This window comes from Syzygium oleosum, unplaced genomic scaffold, assembly GCF_021117445.2.
Source record: "Syzygium oleosum isolate NSW1041296 unplaced genomic scaffold, Sole_v2.1 Sole_v2.04, whole genome shotgun sequence".
NCBI classification, from domain to species: Eukaryota; Viridiplantae; Streptophyta; class Magnoliopsida; order Myrtales; family Myrtaceae; genus Syzygium; species Syzygium oleosum.
The window spans coordinates 9,463,277-9,488,428 of NW_026607488.1; the positions used below are offsets into that span (position 1 = coordinate 9,463,277).

Consider the following 25,152-nt stretch of genomic DNA (forward strand, 5'->3'; position numbering starts at 1 on the left):
TTTAAACAACAAGCTTAATCTAATGATAATCAAGTACTCTCGTAATAGCATAACCGGTGCATCTTTTGAGCAACTATCGTATTGGCAATGACGGATTGTCAATCGAACGACACGAATTCGGTATTGCTGCTCTAACAAAATGTATGATGTGTCATAATGCTGAAACATAGTAGACACAATACAAAAAATTGAACTTCCAAAAATAGTTCGGGAGAATATTTTCTTCTCTAAAATGGATAAGCATCAACTCAACAAGTGCAAAATCATTTCAATGATTGGTAGCCCACTGTCGGTTTGGTTCAAGAAGAGATGACCACCAGCGAAAGAGAACTGAAGATTACCAGAGACCGATAGAAATATCATCTCAAACATAATCAGGCATCACTTTTTTCGGGAATGTAATAGGCTTGGAATCCTCAAGCCAAGTTGGTCAAATGCAACATTATTGTGCTCTTCGTCGTCCACATGACACATCGTTGTGATCATTATCATGAGTCGCCAATTCCACGAGGCTTCATTCAAATATCATTGATGTTAAAATATGTCTCGAGTTTGAATCTGGAGCGAAAATCTGAATATTTCAAATTGGATATTTTGCGGACGTTCGAAATCGAGGAATACATAATGCGGAAATTGCATCGTGTTGAAGTCGCGATCAAAAACAGAATTATTTCCTCTGTCGGAGTCCGCGAGAAATGAAAAAATGGAAAGAAAGAAAGTCTAGTAATTTTGTTTCCAATTTGGACTCGGCCCGGACTTCTTCTTTGACCGATACAATTTGGGATTCTTCGAGCAGTGGGTGAATATATTATATTCTCATGTCTATCTTTCCTGAAAAGAAGTCGGTCAAAGAAAAGATGAAATAGGAAAGTCCAATCTTGGACTTTGTTGACCGAAGCTCACTCTGATGTTATTCTTTCTCCAATACGTGGCTTGTTTATGTATATATCAACTAAAGCCATGGTCGATGGATATGAAAGAAGACTTGAAGCGCCTAAAAAGAGTGCTAGGCGGTGGATTCGTAATTTTGTCATGGAATTACACCAACAATTCAAGTATTTGTGGCGATTAAATTCTTATGGTAAGAATTTGTGTATAATTCCTTCGTGAGATTGAGAGATTATTTCGTGAGAAATTATGGGGTTAAACACTGCGTGAGTTATTGGGTGTAATTTGGACTTGGGAAACACTTAGAGTGTTTAAGTGACTCTAGTGTGGTTGTAATCTCCGTTGTATTGCTTGATCTATAGTGGAATTATGTGCTGCTCTCCATGTGGACGTAGGTCACCACAACCGAATTATGTAAATTTGGTGTCCGATTTATTTTCTTATTCTGTCAAATTTATTGTTCGATCGCTTTACTTCCGCAACAGTCGATGACACGTAAATTAACATGAGCCAAATAGCAAATAGGAAATTTTTTTTTTGGCAATAGCGAGATGACTGGTCCCTAGGCGAATATGCAATATTGATATCACTTTTGCATTCACTACTATTCGACGCACCAAATGCTAAAAAGAAGGAACCATCTCAGGTTTGCCAAATTATTAGTTTCAACTTTCAATCACTCCCTTCCACTTCAAGCGTCCGTTAGTCACGTCAAGAGAAAATAAAACGGAACTTGTTCCGAACCATCCTAATCTGGCTGGCCTTATGAATGCCAGATTAACATACTCGATGTAAACCAGCTCACCTTTCCCCTTATTTCTTGTAGAGACTTATGAGCCGCACGCAAGTTGTAACTTGGAATCCTTGGTGATATACGATGGGGTAAGTGGACATTGATAACATGGCATAGAATTTCTATTGTGCATAACAAGAGAAAACCACAGACTGGTTTTTGATCATTATACTCATCGTTGCACCCAAAGGTCATCAAAACAAACTTTTAAGACAAAGCAAGTGACCAAACCTTCTTCTGAAGCATGCAGTCAGCTAAGATAGCGTGGTCAATTATAAGAACATCTACTCGACAAAAGATGTCATCTTCTTGCACTTTCAAATATGCAAAAGTTTGTTGACACATGTTTGAATGGCAATGCACAGAAGCAACGTTAAATGTGTCTAGTTTAAAGGTACAAGACCCTGTTGCCGCCACCATCATGCCAATGCTAGTTCATTTGTAATTTGAGATGCTAGCGAAGAGAGCAAGTGATTACGAAACTTGAGAGGAAAAAAAGAAGTTTCATTACCATTTAGGATAATCGCAATGGACCCGTTCAGTTGGGCTTGAGCAGCATTCCATTCATTGGAAGATTTGAAAGGAATATGAGGTGCCGTGTGATGGACCATTGTGAAAGTAATCATCTAGAAACACGAGACAGATTGCTTTTCTCATTCAGCAAATATGGACAGCTTAACTTGAACAACCAGGACAACTGAATTAATCGAGCAAAGAAGCTTGAAGTGAAAGCTCTTAATTATAGAACTTGTGATTGCTTTCTGCAAATATGATTTTGCTATCAACTTTTCAGACAATCCCAATCCTAAGATTGAGGTATTCACTGCCTCAGCTGCACTTAGCAATAATGACCGACTATGAGCAACTTCTGACCGAATATCCCGAATGATAAAAAACTAATCGAAAAGATGAGAGACCACTAGATTCGTTGGAGGTTTTCCCTATTATTCCTGTGGGCACAAATCTTCGATAAATTATTTGTGTCTTCACTAAAGAAGGCAAACAAAGCATACATTAAAGATCCTGGAGATGAAAAAGATCATTACCCAAAAGTGATATGGCATCGACCAGAACTTAATCCACCCCAAAATGCCAGCCTTGTAAATGATCAATGGCCACCTGATCCCATAAATGCAAAATCACAAGCCAAACTGATCTTCACCCTTTTGACTTCATTTGGTCTGAACTGGTTCAAGTCGAAGTGCCATATCAATCTAGTAGGGCATTTATAAAGATTAAGAATAATGCATTTACATGAAAAGGTAACAGAGATAAACTACTATAGTAAACCACCATCAATTAGACATTTCGAATTCGAAGGCATGGAGAGCGAGGAAACAAGCATCTAAATGGAAATAATCCTGTTTTTAGTTTCAAATAAACTAATGAGCTATAGACATTCAAGGACGGATAGGGCCATATCCATAAATAATTGCCTTCTGCAGAAGAGGAGAAGAGTCAAACTCCACTTTCCGAACAGGATTCCAAGCTGTATCTTCAGACAACGTATTTTACCGTTAAATCTGCTTATAAGCTCATCAAAGTGCCTACAGCAGATGGCTCTAACTCTGGAATTTGGACCAAAATTTGGAAAGCTAGAGTTCATGAGAGGCACAAGATGATGTTTTGGAGGACAACGGCCAATGTCTTGCCCTGTAGAGCTAACCTGGGTAGGTTATTTCACATTCCAGACCCTTCATGCCCGTTGTGTGGAAATTCAGAAGAAACTCTAGTCCATCTATTCACAGCATGCCCTTTGTGTCACGCCCCGAACCCCAACGAGCTCGCGACATCCCCTGCTCCGATCGAAATGATGCGACGTCCCAGGAACGTCGCCGACCCAACCCAAACATCATAGCCACATGCGGAAGCGAATAACAAAACCCCGGACAAATAATGACGACAACGGGGTAGAACAACAGAACAATCCAGAAACCACATATTCATACAACACCAAATATACAAACATCATATTACAGACATAAATACAGACTAACATCCTCAGTCACTGTTTAAACAAAAGTTCAGGGATTTGGTTATCTTAACTTCACTATCGGATAACTCAAGTTATACAACCCCTAAAACACCCTAGGGAAAAACCTAAGGGTCGCCCTCTTCCATTCTGCTTCTGAATTTCTGGCTTGAATCTCTGGAACTCACCTGCAGCTCCACTGGGCACCAACAGCAGCTCCCCGGACTTCCAAAAAGAAAAGGCGCACTTCCCGGGTTTAGGGCCGGGGGTCTGAAAGTGGCGGTTATACAACCGTGAGACGAATCTCAATAAGTGTACAACCCCAAACCCCACGTAGGCACTCACGTACCGCCAGACGAAAACACACATAACACACAACGATCGGCCAAACTAACAATCACATGCGACCCTACCTGGAATCTATCACGCACGTTCCTGCGCGTTACACAATAACACAGCCAACACATCACAGCAAGGAATCACAAACGCGCGCGTGCCTTAATTATAAGACAGAAACCACTTGAGCACGTCCCATACCATGCCTAGCAGTTTGTACCCCATAATTAAGCATCACATCACGCGATACAAACACACTCGCACGCTACTCACACCATGCGTCACTTTCCACAATCCTCTCGCTTGTCTTGCCAAATCCCACTCATTCTCAACCTTTCCACCACTACCGCGCCCGCGTAAAACGCATCAGGCCAACGGTCTTCTGACCTCGTCAGGTATCGTCACCCCGTCGGGCCGGGCATCGTCACCTCGTCAGGGACGGCATCGTCCCGCGTAAACGTACACGCCTCAGGATGGAATCCTACACACACTTTCCTTCTACCGCGCCCGCGTAAAACGCATCAGGCCAACGGTCTTCTGACCACGTCAGGCATCGACACCTCGTCAGGCCGGGCATCGTCACCTCGTCAGGGACGGCATCGTCCCGCGTAACGTACACGCCTCAGGACGGACCTTTCCAACCAAACCACATTTCCATATCCTCGTTCCACTCAAACCACACTTACGCACGACCAGCAACCACATGACCCAACACAATTCCACATTGCACGCACAATTCACAAGTCACATACACTTCGCAAATATACATTCTCACCACGCAAGCACACCACACAATCATACACATATAACATGCGATCCCAAAGCACAATCACACATTCTTGGCACGCGAACATATTGCGCAATCGCACTGCCACACCATCACACCTCACGGCCACACACGTGACATATACGACCACACGTACACAACCCGAAACACAATCCCAAATTAGCCAACTACCACAAATCGCACAATCACGCACAAATTTCCATTCAAGGCACAATCCCAATAATTAATCGCACAAATTAATTCCAATCAATCCTCAACATCACAGCCCTAATCCAAGCTCCCTAAACCTCAAAAATTCTTCGCCTAATCAGTCCGCAACCACCAAAATAATTAGTCACTCAAATCAGTCCCGAACAGCCCCTAAAACAGTCACAAAATCGCCTAAACCGGGTCCAAACTGGGCAGTTGCGCAGTGACAGAAATATATTTGAAATAAATAGTAAACCAACTCCAAAAATTATGAAATTTGAATATGTTATACAAAACATCTCAATGAACATTTTCCGTGAAGAACTCGAAACCCAGTTCTAACCGTAAACACCTCGTTTTAACACTCAAAGTCATATGAAATCCGGTTCGCTCAGACAGCCCCTCAGGCCATCAAAATACAACTCATTCGGTACCCAAATCATTTTGGAAAATCTTGAAATTTTTACATGTTATAGCCACAAATGTCCCTAACAATTTCCGTGAAGGAAGTATTTTGAGAATATTCCTAGAAAAATTTATAAAAATTCGAACAGACCCGAAGGTCGGGTGAACAGTAAATCGGGCAGTTTTATTTCGGTCGAAAGATGGACTTCCTAATGGAATCAAATGATTTCCAAAAATTCCCAAATTAAAATATGTTATACTTCAAGATGTTGGGAACAACTTTCATGAAGAAACCTTCCTCAAATTCGGTCCACACAAGTCACAGTAAAAATAACAAAAACCAGCGACGCAGCAGCAACCTAACTGGAAATCAGCCAACACACACCACCGAGCAAACCAGCCACTAAACTCACCATAAACCGAGCCCTAAACAAGCCTAACAATACCCGAGGTCCTAGGCGACATTTAGGGAGGTCACTTACCTAAGAAAGGCGAGAAGAACGGGCTGGATGGGTGGCTGAAACGGGCGGAACAACAGCAGTAGCAGCATCAATGGGAGGAAATGGCTAAGGAAGAGAATGAAGGAAGAAAGGAGGAGGAAAACGTGGGGAAGGGGCTGCTGTGGGTGGTCTGGCCGAATGGGGCTGGGAGGAGAGAGAGAGAGAGAGAGTCAGCTGGTCAAATATGACAGCCCCAAGTGCCACGTGTCGCGATCCTACGCACTTTGACCATTTTATCCTTGATCCGACGATCTAGGTTTAATCCAATCCAATAATTGAGGGGCAAAATTGTCCAAGGCCCAATAATGCAGCTGAAAAAACCAATAATAATAATCCCAAATAATTTCCCAAAATTCGGAACTGAAACGGGCCCAGGGGCAAAACCGTCATTTTTCCGATCCCGGGGCGAAATTTCAATTTTTGCACATACGTGTTCCATATGGGTGTGGCCAACATAATATGGCGTCGGAATCGTGAAAATAGCTTCTTAAGCCCTCGAAAATCGACTGCAAAGTCCTGGGAATAAAATATTATTATTTTTCACTTCCGAGCCAAAATTCCAATTTTTGACCGAAACAACTCTAAATGCGCGTGGCCACCCCAAAATGACACTAGCCTCGAAAAATAACCTCAAACGACCTCAAAATCCAACATCGGTGTCCATAGGGGCAAAACCGTAATTTTTCCGGCCCCGAACCGAAATCCATTTTTTTTTGCAGAAATGGGTGGCCCCAAGGTTGGCCAAGCCAAAAACGTCATCGGCCGCTCAAAATTGTCACTTTCAAAATTCTCGATTCCCGAGCCCGAATTCCAAGAAATGACTATAATTGACCAATCGCGACTTTAGCTTATCTCTGGCTAACGGGTGGCTCATTGGGATTACGCGCTCTCAACCCGTGACCGACACTAAATCAAATCACGTTTAAGTTTACTCTATCCGGGACGACCTCGGTTGTCATATAATTGCGAGGGTCTGTCACTAGTGCCCTTCGGACACGATCAATCAAATAGACCGGTCTCGGTTGGCTTAAAATATTCCCTCGTCAATCCATATGGTCGAAGATCGAACCCAGGTCGAGTTCTTTGGTCGTGCGAACTCAATCCCGTAATAGCCTTACCCCTAAGGTTAGCATCCCGAGAATGCGCGGGTCCCGGGTGAGATCTCACTATAAGTGCATTGGCCAAAATATTCATTTCTTAAATCCCGGGAAAAGGATCGAAAATTTAGACTATTACACTTTGGCCCAGATTTTATGGAGACAGAGCCCATGGGGTATCATCTCATCTGTTTGGAACTTCACATCACCAAAGGAAATGATAAACCACTTCCTTGACCCAGGACGAATTGCAGAGATAATGGGATTCGATTGCAAACTCTTCACTCTCTATGCAGCGATTCTATGTACTAGAATGTGGTTTTATAGGAATTCCATTTTACATGATCAAGCTATTCCAAATCCTTCACAGGCAATTAAGTTGGTTTTACAGGAGTTCATGGAATTCTCGAACAAGTTCAAGGAAGAAAACACAGTCGCACCAAGTCTAGAAGCCGATTCGATTGGAGTAGGAATAGACACCTGGCTCCCACCATCAGATCAAGAGCTCAAATTTAATGTAGATGGCGCGTGGAAAGATAACAAAGGAGCCATAGGTATCATTGCACGATCGGCTAGCGGATTAGTAGTCCAAGCTTGGACGAGGAGAGGATGTTGGAACTCGCCGATGGAAGTGGAAGCAGCAGCTCTCCTTCTCGCCTGCAATTATGCTCAGTCCCTGGGCATTCGAAAAGCGATCTTTGAAAGCGATTGTAAGGTCTTAATTGATGCCATCCAACAAAAGGGTCTTTGCCCTTGGAGTATTCAACCTTTCGTTGCAGATTCTCGCTTTCAATTTCAGCACAATCCAGGTTGGAGCTTGGACTGGATCCATAGATCCAAGAACGGAGCTGCTCATGCACTTGCAAATTGGGCCTCTAATCATATAGGCACCACATCCTCTTTTCTTTACCCTGATCTCCCTTCTAGAGTTAAAAATATTGTACTAGTAGAGTCTTCTTTTATATTTCGCTCTAGTGTAGGTAATGCTTCCTTTTTGTAATCGCTTTGTTTGCAGTATAAAGTTTAATTTCTAGCAAAAAAAAACGTATAAGATTGCAAATGAAAAGGGAAATAAACAATAGGATGATTGCATAAAGGCAGTCAAGAGGGGATTAACTGGATAATTACAACAACGTGAGCATGCTAACCAAGGAGAATTTTCTCGCAAAGATAAAAAATAATAAACAAAACAATTAGCATAAGTCCAAAACATAACGTCATAGACATAAAAGAGAGCAAGTAAATAACATACAGCATATGTGCACAGTGCAAACAAGTGTCTTAATGTACATTTCCTCACTATTTTCAAAGTGTAACAACTGTCTTTATGTTTGTGGATTATGCAGAGAGTAGATAGCCTTAAGATGGGCTATTTCTAGATTCGTGAAATATTCCTTGAGAGATAGATTTGGAAATGATGGGGGCGTCATCATAGGCATAAATAATTAATTCGTATTAAGAAAGTGCAAGGAGTCTGAGTGATGTGGATTCCTTGGAGATAACTTACAAGAAACACCCAATCACAAGTGGCAAACACAAAATGGACAACGGATCGTGGGAGGTGGGCATCAAACTTGGGACTTACCTAACATTGACTCATTTCTTCACCGGACCAAAACCCACCATTCAACTTCAACCTCATTCTGTAGTCATTGCGTGTTGCCTTACCTAACAGCACCATATTTCGAGTGAAGAGATTTTTTGGTTGGTAACATCTCAATAGGCTCCTAGTGTCGATCTTGCCAATCTCTGGCTTGATTTGGAACTTGACGATTGGGACAATCTTAAACCGGACTAAGGCTGAGTCGGCCATGATAAGTTCACTTTGCTTCAAGCTGGACAGAGATTGATTGGAGTTCGTTTGGTACAAGCAGCTGTACCGTCAAAAGTCCGATCCAATCGCGTTTTTGGAAACTTGACATGACAAGCTTCTCATTGCCAGGAGAATCGCGATAATCCGATGATAGGCATTTTGTCCATTTTATAGGATACAGACAGTAGATCAACCTCATTTTCTTTTCTTTTAGATTCTACTTGTATACTGACATCTCTCTCTCCCTCAGAGTAGTTCTAGCATATTTTAATGTCTTTGTGTTTTGCATATAACCATACGCAGCTCATCGGATTTAAGTAATTATGGTCCTCTTACCATGGTAATTATTTCTCTTGCCTCTTTCAACGACTTTCATTATTTGCATCGGCATACATCGGGTCGGTTTATAAGAAATAATGTAGAGTTCATCCTATAAACATCAAACTAACCAACTTGACATGAAATGAATTCGTCATTCTTAGTTTGCTCATTTGTTGCGTACCCACATTTGCCCAAGATTCAATGTAATTTGATAGAATGTCTCAAAAGGAGAAATTGATCTTTTTTTTTGGTAAACCAAATTGATTAATTTTAGTCCGCAAAAGAAGAGAGAAAAGAAAAGGCAACGAATGCCCCTGTGCTGCATAGTATACTTAGAAGACGCCACTAGTACAGAAATATAAAACGATAGGAAAATGTGCAAAATGTAATTAGACTATAACTAAACTTTTATGAATGTGCAAAATCATTGATCGATGGAGGACACCGATCTTCCCCCACAGAAATTAGCAAAACTATCCTTATATGATACAACAACCTTTAAAGTAAGGAATGCTATCCTTATTGCCATATAAGTGGGGATCTAATCCTACCTAAAGGGTTGTGTTGACATATTGCATTCACAACCCATGATCCCTCAAGAAACATGCATTTCGCGCAAACTCGAACCAAAGTGTTTAAACAACAAGCTTAATCTAATAATAGTCAAGTCCTTTCGTAAGAGCATGACGAGAATTAAGAGATATTAAGTGCATCTTTTCAGCAACTATCATATTGGCACGGATCAAGTGTCATTCGAACAACATGACTTCCGTATTGCCGCTCCTAAAAAATGTGTAATGTGTCATAATGCTGAAAAATACTAGCGACAAAACAAAAATTTGAACTTCCAAAATGTTCGCAAGAATATTTTCTTCAATATATGGATAAGCATCAATTACACAAGTGCAAATAAATCATTTCAATGATTGGTAACCTACCATTGGTTTAATTCAAGAAGAGACGGACCACAAGCGAGAGAGAACTGGAGATCTGCAGAGTCTAATAGAAATATCATCTCAAGCATAATCATGCATCACTTTTTTTCAGGATTGTGATAGACTCGGAATTCACAATAAAATGAAATCAACGAGCAAACCGACAAAATCAGAAGATGCTGAAAGCATATCAGCATTCATGTATGCGTCATACAGAGGGTTCTTGCAAGGCTGTGGATAGTTCTAGCTCAGGCTCAGATATAAGAAGTGGAGAGAGACATAAAAGTCGACCGTCTCCTTCGTTACTTCTTCCAAACGTGGAGGATCCCACTGCACATTATTTTAAAAACCCACGGTAAATTTCTGTCATGTAAGTTGAGAAAATGTACAAGATCGTAAAATTTGGGACTGACTTTTACCTCAGGAGCGAAGTCCTTATCTCCTGTCCATGTCCGAAAACCCTACAGATGGCAAAGAAAACTATCAATCAGAACATAAACCAGATCTTTGCAACCCCACAGATGGCAAATACAATCATCTGACGATAAGGAGAGAGAACAAAAACCACAAGTCCCGATAATTCAATTGCAGCGGACGTATATAAATTGCATACCCCACAAAAGTCTTTGGAAGCACTGATATTCGGTATTCCCGAATTTAACATTGATCAAGAGTCTGGAATCTGGTTTCGCGAATCTGATAGTATCAAATCAATCATAGCCAACTCAATGTCTGAGAGAGGAATCATTGTCCAACAACGAAAATCAAGAGAATGGTAACTTACAGATCTTAAGATGACTTTTAAGCTCAATGGAGAAGCTTCCCTTTGTTTCTTGAGGGTCATTAGACACCATTCATCATGAGAATCAGCTGCTTCAATTCCGACAACCATGTCAACTTGAACCGACTGGAATTCGTAATAAGGAGACTTGATTAAAAAATGTATACAAATTCAAAAACTCGATCGGACAAATTAGAAGTGCAATAATATAATTTAATAAAAGAAAACAAGGTAGCCAGCTAATGGCCAAATGTGCGGGGCCCAGGAGTGATACTTGTCTCCACGGATGAGTCCCAAACGAAAAATACGGGTGTTAGACTACCGAAAAAGATCAAAAGGGGCTAGATTTGGATTCATTTACTAATTTTTTTCTAATATACTCTTATCTTTGATTTTATCATGTTGGGTATAATAGTTCTAATGTTCATAAATCATGCGTGTATTACACAATATCAGCATTGGAAAAACAATGTACGTAACAATGCCTCCTGAAATTTGTGCCTCACATCTTAGTTTCTCTTGGTACGTAATTCTTCTTAATTATTTTAGGGCCGGCTGCTTTAACTTCTTAAAAGTACTTATGACTTTGAAAAGTTCATAAAAGAATTTCATGTTACTTAAAATAACGTTAAATGGCAATGTGATGTGTATAAAGATTTAAGATTTTCGGTATCAGATAAAGGCAAGTCTCGAATACAAGTGAAAGTATAAGGCAAATCAGAAGTCAAAGTTGCCCCATAAGAGACCAAGAATTGACTTCAAGACAACCTCGATGGATCCTTTCAACTATATAATAGGAAAGTAGAAGAATGCAATTTATGTATGCTCTAATTAAAAGCTTATTTGTATTCCCAGTAAAAAAAAAATTCGAATACTTTGATAATGATTATGCTAATGAAATATCATTTCCACCGTAAACACAGGTAAAGTAGGATAGCTCTTAGGTTCTAAAAGCACTTTGCCAGTTAAGTGTCTTGTCCATTTAAATTTAGATCTATTTGTGCCTTTATCCCTCTTTATATATTGTAGACTTTCAATCTTAATACGATATTTACTCATAAAGTCATTTTTTTTATTAGATAATTTGAGTTTGACCTCTTTAACGTCAATGCCGAGTCTGTTATGACCATGCTATGTTAGTTATAAAAATCCTCTGCTTAAGTTCAATTTGCTCTTTGCATTTAATTTGTTACGATTTTCCTCTAATTTCGTCACCTGGTGGAGACAAGTTTTTTGTCTAATCATTTAATGCCACTATGACGAAGCATGATCTTATATTTCTTTATGAAAAATTCGTGGCATTCCTTCGTTTGTTAATAATAAATGTTAACCGTAAGAAATAAAAATAGAAGAAAATTGCCATGTATTAGGTGGAGAAAGCATCAATGTCAACTTCTCATGAAGCACTACACACCGCCACGCATTTATTTAATCAAACTAGAGAAGATTAGACCGAGTTGTTTTGTAATGTGAAAAATGTGGATATGCATCTTTAGAAGTGAAGGGGAAGAACTAAAAAAAGTTGGCCGATTGTTGGAAACGAGACAATGAAATAAAGAAATGGGAAGGGAAAAGAAAAATGAAGAAAATAAGGCAAAGTACGAGTGAAATGGTAAAGCGTACCTAGCGTCAACCATACATAGGTGGGCTCCTTGAGCATAGGCGCGGGTTGGATTCCCGACACCGGCTGCAAAATTCCCTAAAGGCACGCGATTCGCCTAACTTAGGGCATGCATGAACATTGAGACCACATGTATTTGGTAAATTAGGCAAATCTTGTAGTGATTTACAGTGCGATATAGACAATCTCCGCAATTTATGTAGTTTTGATAGATCAGGTAACCTTTTCATGTAACTCCAATTCACAATGGTTAACTTCTCCAGTGAGTTTGGTAAATTAGGCAAACCTTGATGTGATTTACAGTCCCTTACGAACAAACTCCGCAACTTAAGTAATTTTGATAGATCCGGTAACCTTTCTATGGAGCTGCATTCCCCAATAGATAATTTCTCCAGCGATTCCATTTCTTCCAAATCTTGAATTTCGATTAGCTGTGAGCACCTCATGATACTTAGACTTTCCAGCTTCGCTAAACTTGATAGACCCGATAATCTCACCAGTGATTTACAGCCTCTCACAACTAACCGATGGAGATTCTCTAGCTGTTTAAACTCGATCTCTCTCAATTCCCATCTACAGAGTATTAACTCGGGCAAACATCTCAATTGGGAGAGGAGTGGCTGTTCTATTGGGTACTTGACACCGTTAAATTCCAAAAGACGAAGACCTGAAGGAAGCCTAGGGAGAGATAGAGGATCATCACAAAATATGTGAAGTGCCGTAAGTCGAGGAGGCCATGTCATATCCACATTTCCAGAACCATGGTATTCCAACGTTTCTAGATTCTCTAACATCCCTATGGCCTTCTGTGGCTCTCTTATCTTACTCCCATATGTATATAAGCGTTTAATCCTTTTAAGATATCCAATAGAAGCAGGCAGTTCTTTAATCATTGTTTGCTGCAAGTCTAAGTGGAGCAATGATTCTAGTCCTCCGATGGAGTTTGGTAGCTCCATTATTAGAGTGGAGTGCAAGTTCATATGCTCCAACATTTTGAGATCTCCAATTGAAGTAGGTAACTCTCTCATCTTACTAAAAATCATAGTTAAGCGCCGCAGCCTTTTAAGATATCCAATAGAAGCAGGCAGCGTTGTAATCTCTGTACACTGCAAGTCTAAGTCGAGTAATGATTCTAGTCCTCCAATTGAGTTTGGTAGCTCCCTTATTCGAGTGCGTCCTAATTTCATTTTCTCTAACATCTTGAGATCTGCAATAGAATCTGGTAACTCTCTTATTCTTGTGTTGAACAAATTCAATTCAAGCAACAATCTCAATTTCCCAATGGAATCTGGAAGCTTTCTAAGCCGATAACAATGCACTAAAGACGAGCACATCAAGCTCGCCATGTCTCCAATAGATGGATGAAGCTCTCGCATACACTGCCCCTCTAGCTTTAGAATTGACAGGTTCTTCAGACGACATATTGCAGAAGGCACTATGCACAGGTCAAAATGGGGGCTTTGAGAAAACTTTGACGGTTGAACTATTGCTGCAGTTATTTCCAAGCGCTTTAGGCGCTTTAGCTTATCGATAGAGCTACCGATTTGTGGCGACTCTGGACAATGTTCAGCAAAAACCAATATCCTCAAATTCAAGAAAGATGAGATGTCGGGAGATGTCAAGAGATAGCATCTCATGAGATGTAAAACTTTCAAGTCACGATTTGCCTGCGAAACAAATTAGAATAAGAAAACTAAGGCAAGGCAAATGGCAACAAACTTATATGTGTGATATGAAATCATACCAAGAATGGGCCCCATCCATTCCAGTTCTCTGGAATTTTGCTGTCCGAAAGCTTGAGTACAACTAAGTTCCCTAAACATAGATTGACCGCCTGCAAGTCTGAAGGGCAACGACACCAAGAGAGCCATTTTAAACTTGAGAGAAGATTGTTAAAGTCCCCCCTCAAGTTCCCCCCCTCTAATTCCAACAACTTTAAGTTAGGCAGCCATGAAAACTCTTCACTTGTAAAGTTGTGCTCTTTTGGAAGTCCGGTTAATTTGAGTGCTATGATGTTCTCTGTTCCCTGATAACATGAAAAGGCGTAAGTGAACTTTGGTGAAGACAAAAAGCGCATTCCGTGAGTAAATATTGCATAGACTCATTCTATAAGTAAACTGTTGTGTTTGCTTCAACTTTCGGATTGTTAATTTAAGGTATAAATATCATTTGCTAGATATTGTTAAAATAAGTGATCCATTTTCAAGAAGCATCTAGACCCCTCCTTCTCTGCAAAGGCAACAAAATATCTTGGATATAAGTCTATGTATGCTTGTAAATCTAAAAGGAAAAACAAAACATCTCAGCACAACTCGGCGGAGAATAAAACTATGAATAGAGCTTAGAAACGTTCCTGTAGTTGTGTGGGGAGCAGTAAAACTACTTCAGTGAAATAATGAAACTATATTTCTTCTTATTCCGTTGTCTGTATCCTTAAAGTTCTCTTACTGAGTCTTACCTTATTCTCTTGTCATCCTCTTCCAAATATATCCCATACACATACACACATGCACATTAAACCACAAACTAAATAGTGATATCAAAACCATGTTTCCGCAATAAAACATTGATATCAGACCAAAAACCAACGGATATAAATTAGGACACCTTCAATTTACTCATAATTAACAAATTAAGTTTTCTACAATGCACAACACAGACAAAAGAACACATTAAAAATATATTTTATATTTTGAGTTGATGTTTCCTTGATTGGGAAGACAGTAGTTGTGAATAAAATGTACCTTTCTATTCTGCAATACGTCCAACGAATCCTTGGGAGACCATAGTCTACTACGCTTCTCAAGAACTTTGTCTTCTTGTCGAATAATTTCTCTTCCAAGGTCTTTGAGCAGGTTATGCATAGACAATCTATCATTACCATCAACCTTTATCAAAGACATACGTGAAAGGACAAAGATCTCAACTTTTGGGGAAATAACCGACGCTTTCCACATATAATGTGGATGGATATTTTCTTCACCGATAAAGTAACATGCAGTATCAAGAAATATTTCTTTCTGTGCATCCTCCAGCATGTCAAAACTAATCTTTAATTTGTGATGGACATTTTGAATGGGAACAAAATCTAATTTCTTCAACGTGGCATTCCAAAGTGGTTTACTTTTGCCACAAAGAGAGGAACCGATGACCTCAAGAGCCAAAGGAAGTCTACCGGTTTTACAAATAATATCACGAGAAATATGATAATAATCATGTGGAGGAGAATCCATTCTAAAGGCATGCTTACTAAAAAGCTGAAGAGCATGGCGATGGGACAATTCTCTCTTTTGATAGATTTTAAACTCTTCAAAATGCGTTTGGACACCATTTTCTCGGTTCTCCTCTTCGATAGGCAGAAAGTTGATGTCCCTCGTTGTAATCATAATTCTGCTCCCTAGACCAAACCAATCATGCTTTTCTGCAAGTTTTGAGAGTTGGTCCCATTCATCTAGGTCATCAAGAACGATAAGGACTTTCTTATGATGGAGTCTCCTTTTAATCTGGTTAATCCCTTTATCAGAGTCAGAAATCTCTATTGCTTTGAAGTTGAGAATATCTGACAATAATTGTTTTTGCAATTGAACGACTTTGCCAGCTTTTGAAGCTTCTCGAACATCAGAAAGGAAGCTGCATCCATCAAACCGACTATAAATTTGGTTAAAGACAACTTTGGCAAGAGTCGTCTTACCGATGCCCCCCATACCGTGGATTACTAGATAACGCACATCATGAGAACCTTCATCTAACAAGCGCATGACCTCTTCAACACAATCCTGAATTCCGACCAAATGATCGGGCAGATTTTTGTCTCTTTTATCCAGCTTGTTCAAAACCTCAGCAACGATTGATCTAATGAGTTCACCATGGTACCTATCATGCTCAAAAATAAACCCAGCAATATTAGTTATTATAAAACCGGCAACGGGAGAGGGAGAGGCGAGCGACCAGCTCCCTACTAAAAAAATATTGTATAACTACGAGTAAATTACAACCCCGCACCCCCTCCCCCCTCCCGGGGGAAAAATAAAAATCATTATATATGTCTAGTCTCAAATATACTTTCCAGGTCTAACTCTTGTTTAAAAAAAAAAATCAAAATCCGTGTGAATTTACTTAAACTGAATTGCAATTATATGTTGTATGCACTGGTCAAAGATGTAAATTGTAATGATAAAAACGAATTTTAAACTTAATAAAAGATGCTCCCTCATCCATAAATTGTAAAAGTTGAAACCTTTGGATTTTCTTCTTTTAAATATGCGAAAGAAGTGTTTACTCTTTTTTAATTGCTCACATGTGGTGTGTGCTCTGTTTCTAGTTTGGCATGGATTAAAACAATTATAGCTAGAACAAGTTTTCCTTATCTAACCTACATAAAATTTATTTAAAAGTTAAAAAAAGTATTTTTTTCTCTATTTAAAAGATGCAAAACAATTTATCGATTCAAATTGGATTTGTCATGTCTTTGTAGAGAAATCATCTAGTTTGGTAAGAAACTGATTGATTATTTAATTAACTGGATGTGTAGTGGGGTACTTATTAACACTATGTGGATTGAGTCACAACTTGATAAAAAAGAGAACAGTTTATAGTTTTAACTTTTTATGCAAGGAGAAGAGTATTTCTTGTTCTTAATATCTATATCAATATTTAAAAAGAAAAGATAAGCAAAGCTCAAAACTCTACCCTCTATCTTTGAGATCCCATCCTTTCATCCGAGCAACCTTCCCCAGAGCTTCCTTCCATCTCTTCACGACATCGCTGTCAAACTTCTGCTCGTGCTTCTGCAGAGCGTCGTGGTATAGCTCAGTTTTGAGCTTGACATCATCAGGATTCACGTCAAAGAAAACCGGCAGGATCGTTGCTCTGCAATCCACCATGATTGCAAGCTCACGAAGACACCATGCACTGGACACGTAGTTTCTAGAGAAGATGGGTATACAAATTGAGGAGCTCTTGATTGCACACTCCAGTTCACCTCCGATTGTTTCGCCTTTTCTTATCTCATCATCGTCTCTGAATACACGAATTCCAGCTACGTCCATGGAGTGATAGAGACAGTCGGCAAAATTATGGCGGGTGTCGACTCCTCTGAAATTCAAGAACACCTCGAATTCAGCCTCTGGTGGTGACTCGACATCATGTCTATGGGTCATCGACACCGTTGTTCCATTCGATAAGTCTCTCCTCTCCATCTTCAGTATCTAAAGTATACTGATCGAGTGCAATAATGAGGAGAGAAATGTAAGAGTTGTGTCTAATCGATGGGATTTCGAAGGATTTATGGATGAGCAAGAGACTAGTGGAAAAGAGGCTATTAAACTATAAGTCACCAATTAAGTCCAAAGGGACGGCACTTCCAGGTCCCATTTTCCTCCTTCCTCAATAGAGAATTATGGAAATGGTGGGGACGTCATCATAAGCATAGATATATAATTCGCATTAAGAAAGAATAAGGAGTCTGCATGATGTGGATTCCGGGAAAATAACTCGCAACAAGCGCCCAATCACATAAAAATGGCGGTTGGTCGGCGAAGTAAATAAAAATGGGAGGTGGAAGGTGCGCATCAAACTTGGGACTCAGTCTTAAACATCAACTTCAACCTCACTCTGTACTCGTTGGGTATTGTATAACCAAACAACAGCATAACTCGTTTCGAAAGATTTTTACTTGGTAACAACAGCAAACCTCAAATCATCGGATTGCAGGTGTTGCGGAGTAATTATGACTCGAACTAAACATTCCATAGTAAGTGTAAAACTCTTATGATATAACTCAACGAAGATCGTTAGTGCTGGTTGCTCCTTGCCATTCTTTTTATGAGGGAAAAGGATCGGGTGCAAAATAGATTTAATTTGTCCGTTTTTGGAACCATAGTGTGTCATTTCAATCCTTAGCTATTCATTGACTAAGAATCTATTCGTTTCATAGAAAATGTGACATTTTTGAAAAATATTTTTCGAGAAGCCATTGTCTAGGAAAATAACAATATTTTCTATTGTTCGACCAAAACATGAAAATGAAATGAAAAATATTTTCCGTCGTTAGGTATGTAAAATCTGATTTTATTTTCCTCCTTGAGGTCCTTTTAATATTTTAATATTTTATAGTTTATTTTATTTAAAAAATCAAATTTTTTATTATTTTTGGATTTTTGAATAATTTTTATATTTCTTTTTTTCTCTCTTCTTTTTTTTCCTTTTCTTTTTACCTCTATCAATCGCCGGCCACGATGACAGCCAGCGACCAACCACAAGCGAGGCTTGGCCTCTCTCGCCCAAGGTGGTGAGCTCGAGCCTCGCCTCACCAAATCCGGCGAGGCTCGAGCTCGCCGGCTTGTGGCCAATCACGGCCAGTTGCTAATGAAGAAGATAAAGGAAAAAGAAAGAAAAGGAAAAAAATAAAAATAATTAAAAAAACCGATATTTAAAAAAAAGAAAAAAATAATAAAAGGAAAATATTTTTGGTGAAAGAAAGTGAGGTGAAAGAAAAAAACATTTTAGCCACTTTTGAGTGTGTTTTTTCCATTGGCAGAAATATTTTCCTTGATTAGTTTATTTTCCGTAAACTGAAGGTCAAAAAATTCGGAAAGTGTTTTCCTGAAAGTTGTTCTTCATGAAACGAACGGATTCTAAATGATATATCAGAATTTTATGTATTTTTGAAGCGCAACATCTAGTGTGTCCCATCTGATAACCGCACTCATAGCGTTGGGAATTTCCCTATTTTTTTCTTTATAGCAATAACACTTGAAAAATGGAAAACTCTATCCAATTGCATAGTGTGTTGTGTACGATCTAATAACGGGAGCGCATGCCTTGCAACTGAGAGTTTGGGAAATGGGGGGATGTCATCATAGCCATTGACATATAATTCGTATTAAGAAAGAATTAAAGGGTCAGCATGATGTGGATTCCTCGAAAATAACTAGTGACAAATACAAAAAAGAAAAATAATAAATCATGACTGGATAAGTTCATGGGACGGCACTTCCATTCACATGTCCTAATCAATGAGGGAGAAACTTTTATAGTAACCCCCGATAGAGGGTAATTAAAAAGTTCCTTTTTTGTCTCTTTCAAAGTATTGTTTTTCTCGTCCATGACAATCCATTTTCGTCTCAACAAATCAAACGCTTTTAACTTGCATAAGACTTTTTGCTCAATTATCCAAACACAGTCCCTAGTAGAATGATATCTTTATCTATTATGTAATTGAGAACTTAATATTTTTTATACTAAAGTGTCAACTAAACTATAAAGGATTTCAAAATATGTGGGGGAAAATTACCAAAACAGTCATAAACCTATTGCAATTGTGCCAATTTAGTCATAAAACTTTTTTTGTACCAATTCAGTTCTAAATCTTTTGCATTTGTGTCAATTCCGTCTATCCCGCGAATTTTGGCCGGTCGGTGTTGATGTGGATGCCGGCCGGCACCAATCGTCTGGTCAATGTTGACGTGGCAATTTTTAAATAATTTTTTTTATTTTGTGAAATTTTGTTATTAATTTTTCCTTTTTTTTCTTTTCTTTCACTTTCTTGTTTTTTTCTCCCTTCATCTTCAACCTCTAGCCTGTTAAAGGTCCGGTGACCGGCTAGAGGCTAGGGCCTATGAGGTTGGCCTCGCCCGACCTCGCCCAGCAACAGCACAACGGCGCAACGGCGAGGATGAGACCTCGCTAGTCCTCGCCGTCACTAGCGAGGCTCATCCTCATTGCGCTGTTGCTGGGCGAGGACGAGCCTCGCCAGATCTGGCGAGGTCGGCCTAGCCCGACCTCGCTATTGCGCCATGACTGGGCGAGGACAAGCCTCGCCCAGTAACGGTGAGGTTAGGCGAGGCCGACCTCGCTAGATGTGGCGAGGGCTCATCCTTGCCAGCCCCAGCCTCTAGCGGGTCACCGGTGTAATGTCCTGAATTCGACCCACTTTCGTGATCAATGAAATGGATATGTATTTCTCATTTCGTTTTAGTAAGCCTCGCGCAGAACTGATCATTCTCGGGATACTGACCAATAGGGAATGGCTAACTAGGAAAACGGTACGTGGACCCAAGAACTCGACCGTGAATCGGGTCCGATTCCGAGTAGCGACGAGGGAATATTTTGTGCCAATGTGGGCCAGTCCAAGGAGAGTGACGGATTTGGTTTGGCCAGCGACGTATGATCGGATCGCGGGTGATTCCGCACGACCGAGAGTACGCGTGGCGAACGATCCCGAACTTTTTCCGAACGATCGCGACCCTCGGAACTAGCGATAAATCCTCGATTTCTCTTGGAAGTTGAGACCGTCACGACTCGAGTAACCTTAGGTCGATACGCATAACCCCTAAATAGCCGCCCGTTAGTGAGAGACGCTAAAACCGCATTTGAGCGAAATCGATCGTGGAATTGAGTCCGGACTTCGATGTCGAATTTCGTGGACGTACGTGACTATTTTGCGAGGACAACATCGTATAAGTGTGGCCAATTATATTTGGGATCGGTAGAGTCGAAAATTGGAAATTTGGACCGGGACCAGAAAATTACCGTTTTGCCCCTGGACCCCTAAGTGATAATTCCGAATTTTGGAGAATTATTGGGGGACATTTTGGACAATTTCAGCCCCCTTGAGTGCCGAAAATCCTTGGCCAAGATTGCCCCTAGATTTTTGTTCAAGACTTAATCCTAGCCATTGATGTGAGGGCAAGATGGTAATTTTTAGGAAGTTGTTCAACCACTCCCACTAAGCCAAGCCTATACACTCTCTCTCAATCTCTCTCTCTCTCCCTCATTTCTTCCTCACCATCACCGGCCACTCCTTCCCCTCCCCCACGCCATTCTCTTCTCTCTCCTCCTTGCTCGGCCGTGAGCCGCCGCCGCCGGAGGAGCCGTCACCGCGCGCCACCGCCATCCGCCATCTCGCCTTGCACCACCACCAACCAACCGCCCCTCACTCTCTCGTCACTCTCACTCTCCTCCCTCAACCATCACCGAACCAGCCCCCCTTGGCCGTGAATCGCCCGTTGCCGCCGCCGCCTAAGCACCGCCGGAGCCCCGCCGTGAGCCGGTGACCAACCGCTCGTTTCCCCTCCGATCAGCCACCTTTAGGAGCTTAGGAAACCTTGTGAGTATTAACCCTAAACCCTAATTAGGCTAATTAGCATTTCTAGATAGGTTTAGGGTAATTTATGGATTAATTAAGGTGATTTAGGGTTGATTAATGGGCTGTTGGTTAGTGGCTGGTTTGGTGATGATTTGGGGAGCCTCATGAAATATTTTGAGGATAAATTATTGGCCTAGACGGACCTGAATTGTGGCTGTCCCTATTGGATTAAATTGGACTAAGTTGGTTAAATTGGGCTTAACCGTATAATTGCCGTAAATGCCTCATATTGTCCGATTAGTGGTTGATTCGTGCTTGATTGGTGATTATTATTGTGATGCCATGATGCATGCCTAGTGTGGCCGAGAATGAGGAGGCATGGCGGTCCGTGCGTATGCGTATTTGGATTGTTCTAATCGCATGAAAATTGTGTGCCAATTGGGAGCCGTGTTCGAATCGAACTAATTGTACCAATTGGGCATGTCAACGTGATGTTCTGAGCATGCTAAATTATGAGTTGATCATATCGTGGCTGAATTGAGTTATTGGATTAATTGGGCAAGTTAGTTTGTGGTATTGAGCATGTTGAGACGCACATTGAATTGGCATTAATTGATTAGGTGCCTATGTTGGAATTTAATGCTCATTGTGGATCATATTATTGCCCGAGTGCCGGAATTGCATAGACACGTATTTCGTATGCTGAGCATTGGCCTGATATAAGAATTGTGCGAGTATGCGTGCCTGATATGAACATGTGATCACCTAATCACCCTGATGCGTTTTACGCGGGGTTCAGATAAAATCTGGTGTGTGTATATGTGTGATCACTATAAGCCCTGATGCGTGTTACGCGGGGTATTGAACCCGTCCTGATGCGTTTTACGCGGGACGATGCCCGGATTACCGGAAGAAGGTCAACCTGATATTCGATCCATATATGGAGATCGGTGTTGCGTCTGATGCGTTTTACGCGGGCTAGAGACACTGGGCCTGTTGCGTTTTACGCGGGCCAAGAAGTGTTGGATATTGTTAAACCTGATGCGTTTTACGCGGGTCAGTCCTGATGCGTTTTACGCGGGTCGATTAATAAATGAGAATTGGCAGTGTGCAAGTGTGCATAGTTGAGCCGAATCATGAGCATGGACATATTGATGGCATATGTGTGCAATAGTGCATTGGTAGGTGTGCAAGCATGTGCGTATCGGTGAACCGTGTGTGATGCAGACATCAAGGATTATGAGCATGTGCATGGCGTACGTGTGGCCGATTATGTTCGCGTATGTGCCATTATCGCGATTATTATATGTCTAACCTGCAGGGTCATTTGTGTGCTCGATCTGGGCCCGAGGGCGTAGGTCAATTGATTTTGGTCTGTTCGTGTGATTGTTTGCCTGTCAGGAGATGCATGTTAGCCTAGTTTAGGTTTAAGGGGTTTACTCGCTGAAATTCGTTCTCACGGTTGTTAAAACCCACATTTTCAGACCCCCGGCCCTGAGGATGTCAGAAGTTCCAATCCGTTTTGGGATCCCGTCCCGGATAGACCGGGAGGTGACCGAGTACCCTGTAGGGAACGGGGATACATATATTAGACATTTTACTACAGTATGGCCGACGTGGGCGAGCAGCACTTTCAAGCCCACGAGTATATAGGTTGGTGCTTTAGGGACTACACCGGGACTTTCGGACCCCTTAGGACCTTTGATGTCCCGTTTAACGGGCTAGGTGATTTAGATCCCCAGTGTGCCGATGGAGATCTGGCGACCCCAAGGCCTCATTCGGAGAGGACTCTGACGACGGACACGGACCCGTCATTTGGGAGGTCGATGAGCCAGACCCGATGGATGAGGAGCCGGTGGACTGGGATTCTGAGCCGGAACCTATGGAGTCGGATAGCGAGCCGGAGCCAATGGAGCAGGACCTCGAGCTGGAGAGCGAGCCAGAGGAGGGCGATTCTGAGGCCAAGTCCGAGCTGGATTCCATGGACTCCGAGATCGAGTTGTCTGACAGCTCTTCTGAGTTCTCGGGATCTGACCCGGACTAGGTATCTTAGGGTTTAGCTGCATCCCTAGGTATGTCGGGCCAGTACTTTTTTTATCGGAGCCCTTCCTTAGGTTAGTGTTTAAACTGACCGCTCGGGCCACTTGCCCCTTTTTGTTATTAGTGGCCGCTGACCCGCTTTTGATTTGTTGTATGTATATTGTGTAATGGATATTGTATATGTTTCCCTGATGTTAATGCAAGTCTATATTTATAATGTTGTTTGTTATTTGTGCTATCCTTGGTCACGTGTTTTAAATTGTACGAGTGTTTATGTTGCTTCCGCATGTGTCTTGATCTATGCGTTGGGTGTTGGATCGGCGACGCGTCCTGGGACGTCGCACAAATTCGATCTCAGTTGGGATGCGCGCGCGCCGTAGGGTTCGGGGCGTGACAACCAGTCTAGTGATTGGCTAGAGGTTGAAGATGAAGGGAGGAAAAAAAAGGAAAAAAATGAAAAAAAATTAATAACAAAATTCGAGAAAAAGAATATATTAAAAAATTGCCATGTCAGCATTGGCCGGATGGGCGGTGCTGGCCAGTGTCCACGTAAGCACTTGCCGGCCAAAATTGATCGAATTGACTAAATTGGCACAGATGCAAAATGTTAAAATTGAATTGGCACAAAAAAAAGGTATAAGACTAAATTGGCACAAATGCAATAGTTTTAGGACTGTTTTTATAATTTTTCCAAATATGTGCTATAGGAGCCCTAACCATTTCGGTTGTTGTTGATTGAGTCTTAGACATTCTATTTAGTCAAGTGATTCCTAAGCCTTTTTAGAAAATGTGCAATTATGTCCTTTTCTCCCACATTTTTTTTTTGGTCGGGCCTTATCTCCCACATTTACTCATCGCAAAAACATGTCCTTTTAGTTTTTGACGAAAGTAAACCTTGTTATAACAATAATCACGGAATAAACACATAGCTTTCTTGAAAATTGAGCGAGAAACTTGATTATGGGATTTTATAAGTAGAATTCAATTTTCTCATAACTTTATCTAGCTAAAGAAAAAATTGTACTTTGGGTTTGTTCTATCTGTTTAGGTTAAATTTAGGCTTTATCTTGTAATTGCTTTCCATAATGAAGTTGTCTACTCAATGATTGATAAAATTCATATGTTTGATTTCTGAATGAGCAAATAATGCTTCTTTTCATAATATTATAAAAGAGTATAATTTTCCAGTTACTAAAGGGCACCGGCAATGATATTAATACTTGATTGCATCTTGGTCAAAACAATTAGGACTCAATTGACTTAAAGTAAAACATTTAGGACTTAATTAGTCAACCATCAAAACACTAACACTTCTATTACACTTATTCTCATTCAACTAGTGTGACCAACTAAAAGAAGACTAACTCTCCACATGTATTATGCGCATACCGTTCTATTACAATTCCCTTTGTTTTGTTATTATGCTATTAGATTACCTTAAATTAAATATAAATTGAGCAAACAGTTTCAATTTCGTTTTCGCTATAGCAGCATCTTTGATCTAGCAATAGATGACATAAGTCTTAACCCAGTGTCATGCACTTGTCATTAATTTCTATACTATTTCATTATATGGTTTTTAAAGG

General features: G+C 40.6%; 2 protein-coding genes and 1 pseudogene across 2 annotated transcripts; all 3 read right to left on the reverse strand.

The window, feature by feature from the left end:
- Nucleotides 1-364: 364 nt before the first annotated feature.
- Nucleotides 365-3,189, reverse strand: LOC130137875 (omega-6 fatty acid desaturase, chloroplastic-like; annotated as a pseudogene).
- Nucleotides 3,190-12,446: 9,257 nt separating this feature from the next.
- Nucleotides 12,447-15,966, reverse strand: LOC115679472 (disease resistance protein RPV1-like). The gene is made up of 3 exons (XM_030603071.2): nucleotides 15,183-15,966; nucleotides 14,183-14,464; nucleotides 12,447-14,105 (listed from the first exon to the last, which is right to left on the reverse strand). The coding sequence occupies exons 1-3, from the start codon at nucleotides 15,822-15,824 to the stop codon at nucleotides 12,447-12,449; spliced, it is 2,583 nt and encodes an 860-aa protein (XP_030458931.2). The 5' UTR covers nucleotides 15,825-15,966.
- On the reverse strand, nucleotides 15,836-17,636 carry LOC115679473 (disease resistance protein L6-like). The gene is made up of 4 exons (XM_056310377.1): nucleotides 17,353-17,636; nucleotides 17,128-17,277; nucleotides 15,915-16,311; nucleotides 15,836-15,859 (listed from the first exon to the last, which is right to left on the reverse strand). The coding sequence occupies exons 1-4, from the start codon at nucleotides 17,634-17,636 to the stop codon at nucleotides 15,836-15,838; spliced, it is 855 nt and encodes a 284-aa protein (XP_056166352.1).
- Nucleotides 17,637-25,152: the final 7,516 nt, after the last annotated feature.